We start from the raw sequence: 11,965 nt of genomic DNA on the forward strand, positions 1-11,965 counted from the left end.
CGTTTTATTTTACTCTGACCATTAAAAACGAATTTTTTCCGTTCATTAGATCCCACGACCATCCCATAGTGTTTTGACCAGATTTGGCAAGCGGTCATTACAGCAAAGTCGTTCAAAAATGGTTTTCAGAGAAAGGGGTCCATTTTGTTACGAAAAACCTCATGAAGAAGAGACCGAGGAAAAGGTTGTCAAAGACATCAATCAGATGAAGACCTGGTAAGCCGTGTTACAGGAAAAATTCTTCGAGAATTCCTTCGAAACTGTGACAAATAATTTTATCCGTATTTTTTCTTAAAAGAATGAAGAAAACGCTACATTTGTTTGTAAAAAGATCTTGAATTCAATAACAAATAAGTGAAGGACAGGCAATTGTTTTTGTTTCAATTCTATCTGAAGCAAGCTTTATGTACCGTAAAACGGGGTAACTTCGATCACCGGGGTAAATTTGACCAACAATAAACTTTTCCACATTACCATCAATAACTCAGTCTATAGTTTGAATTTTTGAAAACATTTTTCTACGTTTGAAAGCCTATTAGGGAACATCCATAAATGACGTAGCATTTGAGGGGGAGGGGGGGGAGTTTAACTTTGTGTGACGATGTGTGACGAGAGGGGGGGGTAGGGGTTCAAGTAAAGCTACGTAGCTTTGATTAAATATCGAAAAAAAAACAAAATTGAGCAAAATTATGCCTAATTCAATCCAGTCTGAACATGTAGCTTTTGACTCCTACTGACCGACTGTTTTCAAGCGTATCAAGGAGCGTACATGCAAGAAATGCAATTTATATTTTGCTTCAAATGTTCTCCAAAAGGAGCATAGCAAAATCCACAAGGCCCCAGCCTCGGATAGAAATATTCGTCCAAAGCGAATTGTAGGCAAAAGAGGACAAGAAGTGCTGGTCATCACTGCCGGTCATCACAGGCAGCTGACATCGCAGATGCAATTATTTTTTGTATTATTCTAAATTAAATATCGATTTTTCAAAATGGGGGGGGGGTTTATTAAAGCTACGTTATTATCTAGGGGGGGTCTATGACTTTGTGACGAAATGCTACGAGGGGGGAGGGGGGTGGTATAAAAATTCGAATAAAAGCTACGTCATTTATGGATGTTCCCTTAGTTGAGTATCGAATAGGCAAAATTTGATTTGTATTTGATTTTTTTTGCTGTTAGTAAAAAATCTATTTTTCCAAGGCTCGCAAACAAACAGTTCTCCTGATGATACCAAAAAGCATTTAGAAGCAAACGGGTTGTTTAATGTGAAAGAATAACTTTTTTCTTTGAATATGATTAGTTATAGTGCTATTTTTATAGTCATTTAATGATAAATTTTTGATATTTAAAAAATAAGGACATTTTCCAAGAGTAATCCCGTATTGGACAAATGTATAGAAACCCTATCAAATCGTTAATTTTGAAGAAACAATGAAAATGGAAATAGTGGGAGGGCCTACAGGAATGTGTGAAGGTAAAATTTCATTTGTATTTTGAAACTCAAACTATTTAGCAATTATAATTATTTTCACATATAGGCAGCGCCATAGTTCATTTTTCGATTATAAATATTTTTAAAATAAAACGATAAAAATCAAGGTTGAATTGATAAACTAGCATTTTTTTAAATTATGAAGGTGGTTTGTATCCCTTATGATCACGAAAACTCATTAAAACCTTCAGAATAGAGACTGATTAATGACGATTTTTAAATCAAATTTAAAGAGGTCTTATAAATTTCTGCATCCATGTTTTACGTTCATAGGAGTCCAGTACTGGTTTTAAAAATATAAAACATGCCACATTCCCCTTAACAGAAAAAAATAATTGGAATATATTGAAAAAAGTGATCAATATTACCCCGGATTACGGTACACACAACTAGAAATCAAAAGCCAATGAAAAATGGAAACTTGTACAATAGAGTGCCCCAAATGACCCGACTTTTGAAAAAGTTATACGCTGCAGGCTAAAATTGATCCTTGGCCTAGTACAAGATCTCATGCCAAATTTGGGCCAGATCGGATCACGTTTAGGGGTCGCTCAACGAGCCTGAAGTTTGTATGGGATTTTGAGACATTTTGTTCGGGAGAAACATGAAAAACCAGTTTTTCATCAATAACTTTGGTTCCCGTCGGCCGATTTCTTTCAAAAACGGGTTTTCTTAAAGCCTAAACTATGAAAAATATTTCATGCGAAGACTGCATTTCGATAAAAGTTAAGATAAAAAAGTTATAAGGCTTCAAAAATGGGCTAACTTTTTTAACGGTGGTATTCAGCACTGTTAATGAGGCGTCAATATGTTCGACCGCCTCGACTCATTAACAGTGATGAATACCATCCTTAAAAAAGTTAACCCATTTTTGAAGCCTTATAACTTTCTTATCTTAACTCTAATTGAAATGCAGTCTTCGGATGAAATATTTTTCATAATTTAGGCTTTAAGAAAACCCGTTTTTGAAAGAAATCGGCCGACGGGAACCAAAGTTATTGATGAAAAACTGGTTTTTCATGTTTCTCCCGAACAAAATGTCTCAAAATCCCATACAAACTTCAGGCTCGTTGAGCGACCCCTAAACGTGATCCGATCTGGCCCAAATTTCGCATGAGGTCTTGTACTAGGCCAAGGATCAATTTTAACCTGCAGCGCATAACATTTCACAGGTTTTGAATTTCCCATACAAATTTGGGGCAGTCTATTGTACAATTTAAAATTGCTTTCCTAAAAAATCTAAAATTCTATTCGAAATGTCGTAGTCAAGTTCAAACAAAATTCAAATAAAACGTGTCTTCCATGGTGTCGGTTGACGATCGATGGTCTACTGATCCCTTCGAACCAGACAACTGGCAACGGACTCTTCTCGAAGCCGGTCTTCGGTTGGAAACAACAACAAGTAACCTGTTCTCCGGATGACTCGAAGCATGGCAGGCAAAATTCTAATGCATATACACAATCGTCCGACACCGGCATCGCTAATCCATCTATAAAAGCCAAATTCCAGCCGGTTCCAGAGACAAGTTTCGATTTGATCGCGATCGGTCGCAGAAGGTCTGTCTGTCTGCCTGGAGGATATAACGAGTTGGAAATTTTATTTTGGGATAAAGTGTCGCCTTGGGAAAGAAAGTTTTGGATATCAGTTTAGTGAATTGGCTGGAGCAGCTCAGCAGAAGTGATTAAAGATTTGTGGAAGATATTCAACCTGAGTTGAATTTTCAGCAAGTGCTAGTGAAGAATCTTTTCCTGACTAGTTCAAAATGGTGAGAACTTTTTATAGATTGAAATTTTAAATTGTGAAATCTTACGTAAAAATCTGTATTCATGGAAGGAAACAAATGAGTGACTTACAAAAAACCAATGAAAATGTGCTCGATAAAAATTATTGAAGTTTTTTAGTGGGTTTCAGTCCTGATTTGGAAATTCTTCTACGGAGTTACAATTTTGTGATGTTAGTTCAAAATCTCTGCTTAGTGACTGTCTTCAAATCAAAATTTGGAAACAAAGGAAGTCAAGAAGGATGGGGCCAAAATAAGGAAATATGACGATTCAACGAACGATTCTCTAAGATCGTACTACGATTACCTCTAACAACATTTTTTAAAATTTTCTGAAGCATAACTGTTGAGAAGCTGACTATTAGTGCTTGGTTTCAATTAGGAAGTGTCGTGAATTAGAATGTGTTATGAATTCTACTACACTTGAGCAGACTTAAGCTTGTTTTAACAAATTTTGACGGTCGCCATAGACCTTAAATCACTGATCCCGAAATGATTTATGCAACTTTTTGAATAATGTATGATCCAGTGTTCTTAGAGTTTATTGATCAATATAATTTTAATGAAGTTAAATACATTTCGAATTCCATGATCGGTTAAAAGGTCAAAAGAATGTTGCCTGGGATTGGCAGTACATTCACAACGAACAAAACTGATGTTCTCGCTTTGATCATCAATAACGGTGCTGGCCACTTCCTAGTAGTCAATAGATAGTTTGGAAAAGAGAAAAAGAGATGAAAGATCAATGTTGTGAATTAGGACCGAGGTCACCTCTGCTTCGTAACAAAAAAAACTGTTGTTGGAAGTATGGCCGAAAGAAAATCAGGAGGCACTTTTGACTAGTGCGATCATCTAAGACTAAAAACTTTTTCCATAATTTCCTGTGAATTCTAAGTGAACTCTAATCGTTTTACAATTGAGTCCAGGTTTTCGGCTTTGGATTTGACCATTTTTCCTTTTTTTCATCTTAAAACTGTGTAACTTATTTGTTATTAAAATGAAACGAAAGGTTAAAATTTCAATAAAACTGAAAAATAGGTTGAAAATTTAAAGTAATTTTCTAATTTGCCTTCTTGAGTTTTGAAAAATGAAAAATTTCAACACGACAATAAAGCGTACCGAATTGAAAAAGAAAAATCAACTAAAAAAAAGCATACTTGAATAAGCGCGTTACAACATAATCATGGATCCCATGTATGTTACTGCTTTCAAAACTTGAAAACAGATAGGTAGGGTAAGTGCGCCTCATTTCGCTATATTATGTAAGAGGTCCTTAGCTTTGATACTAGTAGACCGAATCTTTAATTCTTAGATAAGCAATTTTTTGTAACTAAGTTCCAATTTTTTTTCAGAATTCTGTTATGGATTGAAATAATCATTTCTAATTTGGCACTAATTGTTCCTAATGTTAACATATGAGGAAAAATGTATCAGCGTACTCAATATTACACTATTTGTTCCTGATTTTACATATGGGTTTGTTTTTTTTAATACTTTAATATGAAAAATCTCAAAACCCACCTTTTTATAAATTTTACAACGTTTTTGGAATATGAATAGGGAAATAAGAACAATATTCCTTTACGCTAGTTTTAAAGAAAGTATTGGATGTTGAGCTTATTAAAATTCAAACTTAACCTTTTCCAATGAATACATTATTATATTTCAAAAAGTAGAAAATTAATTGTAATGGATACAAATAGACACAGTCAAACAGAGCATCATGCTACAGCATGGTTCGTTGCATTATTTGTGTACCGCAACACTTATTTAACTTTTATTTTAGTATAATGTAATAAAATTAACATTTAATAATAATAAAACGATGATGTCATAGTTTCTCACATCGTAAGATAGTTTTTTCAAGTTTTTAATTCTCATAGAAAATTTGAAAAATCGATATTTTTACATTTTTCGATGCCGTAAAAAACTTTACACAGTATGACGGATTGGCTTAATGATATCACCTTAAAACTTTATATTGATTTTAATATCCTATATCAATACTGTTCGTGTAAAAACATTTTTCGGACAATCATTTTTTTTTTTAATAAATATTTGCAATAATGCATCGACATGCCAATAAATGATTCACAGTTTAAATCTTGTTTCCATATGCAGGAATATGGTTTTAAATTTTTTTTTGTAGTATTTTTTTATCCCTAAATGTATACATCACCCTTATGTTTTTTTTTTTTTTTAATCTTTGTCCAAAAAAATATCAAATTTAATTCTAACAAAATCAAAAATAACTGCAGATCGTGCTTTATGCGTAACGACATCACAAATATGTCAAAAACTATAACTATTCAAACTTTTTTTTTCTTTTTCATTTCAACAAAGGTTTTTGCAACATACCCATTTTTCTTAGTGGGGTTAAAATCGCATGTTTTGTAAATTTAAAAATAACTATGGGAACCAATTATTTTTCTGACTACGTTAATTTAATGTCCCATTTACCTTAAAACTTTTGATGTACAAACGGTAGGATTATCTGTGGACATTAGGTTTTTAGAAGCCATTGAAGTTGAAAAGTGTTGCATGATGCCCCAGATGACGGTATACAACGTATTTTATTGAATTTTTTTTTAAATTTTTCCTTTCGATTTTGTTCTCGTTGAGAATCTCTCTGTAACTTGATGGTTTGGTGCGTTCTTTACAACCTGGCGAAAATATTTTTCAACATTTTTAGCTTTGAGATACACTGAAGGTGACTGAAGTCAAAAAAATCATGTATTATTAGCTCAAAACAGTTTATTTTAACAGATCGTTGAATGTTAAGTTAAAAAACAATTCCATCAATTAAATTTATTTCAAATACATTCTATTACTTTGATATACTTTGGAAAACTTTGATTATGTCCATAATTAGGAACACTATTTTCAATGTGTTCCTAATTGTGGACATATGCTTTTTTTAGTTTTTACCCGAAAAAACATGGTTCTAACATACTTATTACTTGAATCATGATAAAAAACAATCCGACGAAAAATTAAAAAAAAATCGGTTGACAAATTCAGCTATAATCTTCCATTTCTAGACAGGTGTTTTTTAAGAAATTTGCTAACAATTCCATTCAATTTAGACATACTTTGAAACAATCCGGATTTTACGAAATATCCTGTGAGATAGAAAACTAATTTGTTTGTAAAATGAAAGTTCACATGATCCGTTACATTATCATTTTTTCTTTTATAATTATGAGAAGTGAAAAATAACGTCAAAAACAGTCAAAATCGAACAGTATGTTAACATTAAGTACACATGCCAAATTAGGAACACCTACCCTACTCCATTTCCCCGCAAACGTTTGCCTAGATTTTTTTTTACACATATAAAGGCAGAAACACAATACAGCGTCGAACGTCGCGTCGCGTCAGCTGTCAACGCCGTCGTCGAGTACTAAAACGCTGACGCGACGCAACCGAAGATTTTTGCATCACAATACAGCGTCAAGAATCAAAGCAACCAAAAGTTTGTTTTGATTTGTTCCTTTCGATCAGCACTGCAAAGTTTTTTTTTTAGGCAGAGACGGAATTTATTGGATTGTCTCCCAGCGGATTATAAGCTCACGCTTCAACTTCATAGCTGTGGAATAGACGCCTCCCAGCCCAGGGTCTTGCCAGTAGCACAGAGAACCAGTAAGTCAATTCTCCAAACGGAAGAAAATCGACATGTTGCACAATGCCAACAGCCGCTTCGGGGTAATTCAAAATGCATATTATAGAGGAGGAATATGTTTGATTTTGACTCCCGCGAAGAAGAATCCAATTAATTGCAATAAGTACCGTTGGTGAAGCTGGTAACGCCCGCAGAATGGACACCTTTCAGCGCTGGAGCCTTGAATGTAGCCAGAAATGCATCTCTCGATGGTCAGCAACCCAATAATTATGAGTTTTTAATTAAGCAAAAATAAAATAAATACATAGGAAATTAGAAAGTGTGATCATTTATTCTGAAATTTGTGTATCGATTTTGTAACGAAAATATTGAAATGTGTTTGAATTGAAAAAAGGAAAGTAGTAATGGAAACAAAATAAAATTCGTGTTCTCATTTTTTTGCTTCCTAAATCAAATTTTTTTTAAATTTTAAACGCACTGTATCGAGCATTTGTATCGAGTTTTTATTGAACAATAAACTTTTTTGAACATTGACGAGGTATAAATTTGATTGCTGGTTCACACAAATACGTCCTGCAAATTATCATTGACGCGCTACAATTTCGAAATTTTTCAAAAACAAAGCGCCGACGTTGGAGAACGCTGCTGTTTAGAACAAGTTTTGCATTTTAGTACAATGCCCACGCTGACGCGACGCATCATTGTGGGGGCTCATACGATAAAATATATTCCCAAAATGAAATGTCAACGCGACGCTGGCACGACGCGACGCACGACGGGCTATTGTGCTGTCGCCTTAAAGCGGCCATCCCCCACGGCCCCCCGCATGTCTGGCAGCAAACAAAACAACAAAAAACGCAAGCAAAATTCATTCATGCTGAGAACCAAAAATATTTTTTACTTAATGCGAGGGAAGGAAGCTAGACAAGTAAACTAAATTAAACTAAGAATGAATCTCAGTGGAAAAAATATTCCTTTGAAGAGATCCATGTTTAATAAATAATTAACACAAAAAAAAAAACAAATTAAAAATTAGTTGATATAGCTAATGTACTCACTACGAAAAAATATTTACAAAAATGTTAACGTTATATACTTCGAAATTTTTCTTTAGGTTAATATATATATGTACTTATGTGTAACAAAAAATAAAAAATACTGGCATGATGATTAGGTTTATGACTGAAGTTCCTTGAGGTGACGTCCCAAGCAACCAAAAGTCACATATTTACTTGAATGCAGACATTGAAAGTTACATATTGGCTGACAAAAAGAATCAACTGCCCAATTCCCTTTAGTGAACTGTATGTACTGTATTAATGAACTTGAAAGTTGTAAAAGTGATCTATACGTCTTTTATACGGGACTCAAGTCACATAAAGGGCACAAAAGTGCTCAAAACGGGATTTGGTAAGTCACATAAAAGGCACAAAAGTTCTCAAAACGGGATTTCGTAAGCCACAAAAAGTGCATTGATGTGCTTTCAAAATCAAATCACCTCTTCGAGTTTTTGTTTCAGTTAGAACAACATTTAGGCGTGGTCTTGTAGTAGCGTGTTCGATTCTCACCGCAAAGGTCGGGGTTCGATCCCCAAGCCGGGCAAGTTTTTTTCAATAAGTAATTTAGTAATTGAGTGACCATTCTGATGCGATATATGTAGGAAAGAAGCAATTGAGCAATTGGTCGATTTTGGAATCCGGCGCGTGGCATCATGGCGGCACCGGTACAGAACACAGTAAATAATCAAGAGAAGGTGATATGAATCGAAGCTAAGGGTTCAGTTGAGATAGACAGATTTTTTGCTCATTTTGAGATTTTTTGGAAGCTGAATTAGATGGCCGCTGGAAGCTGAATAGAAGATCATTAAGACTTGTTTTCCAACTTTAAAGTATCAATAAGAACTTAAATTTTGAGCTGAATAGAGCGTACTTCATATCAATGATAGGGCTGAGTAAGCGTTTTTGTACCTGTTTTATGGGACTTTTGGTTGCTTGGGGTATCACTTTCGATTTGAAAATACTGCGGTTGTTAGCATTTTCGACAACTTCTGGAAGACAATTTTAGATGTTAAACAACGGCTTCGAAGCAAATGATGTGATTGTCGAATATAACGAGAACGAGTGCCTAGGTAAAACAATAAATTTCTTGTTCAAATTGTCGAAGACATACAATAATGTTTGCAGACTACACAAGTTGGTTAAAGGTAGAACATTGTGAGTTTTATTTGAGTAAAGTAAAGAGGTAGGGTAGAGATAAGGAAGTTTGAATATGGTTTTATTGCAACGATTTTGTAATGTCTGTAATCGACCGAGGATAGACAGAGATGCCCTGCTCCATAGATTGAAAATTTCCAAGAAATTCCCCATAACATTTTTCATGATTTTTTCCATTCATTTTTAATGAACCATTTAGCAGATTTTTTTCACCAGCATGAAACAAAAATTCTAGTAATGGTGTATTCTTGGGAATTTTTTTGTGGGAATTGCTTCATTCTGGGAAAAAGATTTCGAATAAATGGGATACAATCGTTTAATTCTAAAAAAAGACTTCATGCATTATGCTTTATGATCACCAATGAACTTAGCGCAAGCACAATGTTTTGAAATTTAAAAAATTTCAAAACAATATACAGTTGTTATAAGTTATTTGAGTTTTACCTTGAAAAAGTGCAAAAAAAGAAAAAGAAAAATTGAACTTCAAATATAATCTTCAAATCGATTCTCCAAAAAGCATAATCCAAAGTGAAGTTTTCACATCGTTGTATAAAATGTTATGTACCGAAAAATTTATTTTTTACATCCTAAGCTTCCATTTGGAAGTTGAACCTTCAGAATATTTAAAATAGCTATTTGAAATTTAAAAAAAAAGTTTTTAAACTTTACATAAAAAAAATATTAGGAATCAAATTGATCATTATTTTTTGAAAATTGAAAACAACCTGAGATTCAAAATCCTGAATTTAAATTTTTATGAGTTTCTTTCAAGTTTTCTCAATAAAAAAAAAAAACAAAATAAAATACTCACAATTTTAATTCTAATTTTGAAAAAGTAAATTAAAAATTCTTTAAATTTGAATATTTTTAATTATGAATACATAAAAATTAGTAAATTTAGATCTGAAATAAAATTTTACAGCTAAGAAGTTAAATTAAAATTCGTTACTTATTCGAAAACAATTTCAAAATTTAATGTAGATAATGAATGCTTTATTTCATGTCATGTCGCTCAGATAAGCTCCCTTAAAAATCACTGCAAAGCGATCAATTTTGGCGACAAGAGCTGATAGAAAAAAAATCAGACGAATAATTCGAATTCAGGAGGCCAAAATCTTCCAAAAACAGCTATTAAAACAAAGGCACCCAAATTGCTGTTCCCCAGTGTAATCTTTGTTTCATTATTATTTTTAGACGACCTACACCGACAAGGGACCGAAACCGGACGGAGGCAGGTTCCTCTGCTTCGACCACATCACTTTCTACGTGGGCAATGCCAAGCAGGCGGCCAGCTACTACACCACCCGGATGGGTTTCGAGAACCTCGCCTACCAGGGACTGGAAACCGGAAGCCGTCAGGTTGCCAAACATGCCGTCCGCCAGAATAAGATTGTGTTCGTGTTTGTGTCGGCTTACGAGCCGAACAACCGGGAGCTGGGCGATCATATGGCCAAACACGGGGACGGCGTGAAGGATGTGGCGTTCCAGGTGGACGATCTGGATGTGATTGTCAAGCGGGCCAAGGAACGTGGAGCCGTATTGGTGAGGGACGTTTGGGAGGAATCGGACCAGTTTGGAACGGTTCGATTTGCCACCGTTAAAACCTATGGCGATACCCAGCACACGTTTGTCGAGAGGAAGAACTACACGGGATTGTTCCTACCCGGGTACAAATCTCCTCTGTACGAAGATCCGCTGGTCAAAATTCTCCCGCCGACGCATCTCGATTTCATCGACCACGTGGTCGGAAACCAACCGGACCTGCAGATGGAGTCGGTTGCGGCCTGGTACGAGAAAGTTCTAATGTTCCACCGATTTTGGTCCGTGGACGACAGTCAAATCCACACCGAATACTCCGCCCTGCGTTCAATTGTAATGACCAACTACGAAGAAACGGTCAAAATGCCGCTCAACGAACCGGCCAAGGGTAAGAAAAAGTCCCAGATTGAGGAATACGTCGACTATTACGGTGGTGCGGGAGTTCAACATATCGCCCTGAATACCGGAGACATAATTGCAGCGATCAAGAATTTACGCGCCCGTGGCATGCACTTCCTGTCCGTTCCGGATACGTACTACGATCAGCTGAGGGAACGGCTGCGCAGTAGCGGCCTCAAAATCAAGGAAGACATGGACGTGCTGCAGAAGCTGAACATCCTTATCGATTACGACGAAAATGGGTATCTGCTGCAGATCTTCACCAAAAACATGCAAGACCGTCCGACCCTGTTTTTGGAAGTCATCCAGAGACATAACCATAATGTAAGTTTTTCTATCAAACCCCTCGTTTTTTTTTTTTTTTTTTTTTTTGATAACGATGACTTTTATGACCCGTAGGGGTTCGGTGCCGGCAACTTTAAGGCCTTGTTCGAGGCCATCGAAGCCGACCAGGCCAAACGTGGAAATCTGTAATTGAGGGCGGTCGGACAAACGGTGCAAACAAACTTGGATTCACGATGATGCTTCTTATCGGTGGCTGCGACGGGGGAACACACTCACCTCGAGCAGCGCCGTCACGCCATGGGAACACAGCAGGAATATTTCTTATGATTGATTTTTTTTTTCTAGATTATCCTTAAGTCCTCTATAGGTTACGTTTAGATTAATAAACCGTTCTTGATATTAGAAGCAGTTTTTAGCTCCCGATTAATATCACATATTACGATTATCCCAAAGGTAAGCCTTAAACCCTGGTTTAATAGGCTGGACCTGAGTCGGGATTTTATTCGTATATTTTCCCGTCTCATGTCCAATCATTATTCCTTAGACGCGGTACTCTATCGTTTTGACATTGCTGGCAGCAATTTGTGTGGTTGCGACCAAGGTTACCATGACATCGAGCGTATTGTTTGGTCGTGT

General features: G+C 35.6%; 1 protein-coding gene across 1 annotated transcript; it reads left to right on the forward strand.

Annotated features, from left to right (window-relative positions):
- The first annotated feature begins 3,026 nt into the window (after positions 1–3,026).
- On the forward strand, positions 3,027–11,734 carry LOC129745331 (4-hydroxyphenylpyruvate dioxygenase). The gene is made up of 3 exons (XM_055738334.1): positions 3,027–3,256; positions 10,301–11,368; positions 11,444–11,734. The coding sequence occupies exons 1-3, from the start codon at positions 3,254–3,256 to the stop codon at positions 11,516–11,518; spliced, it is 1,146 nt and encodes a 381-aa protein (XP_055594309.1). The 5' UTR covers positions 3,027–3,253; the 3' UTR covers positions 11,519–11,734.
- Positions 11,735–11,965: the final 231 nt, after the last annotated feature.

Source organism: Uranotaenia lowii, chromosome 2 (genome assembly GCF_029784155.1).
Source record: "Uranotaenia lowii strain MFRU-FL chromosome 2, ASM2978415v1, whole genome shotgun sequence".
NCBI lineage: Eukaryota > Metazoa > Arthropoda > Insecta > Diptera > Culicidae > Uranotaenia > Uranotaenia lowii.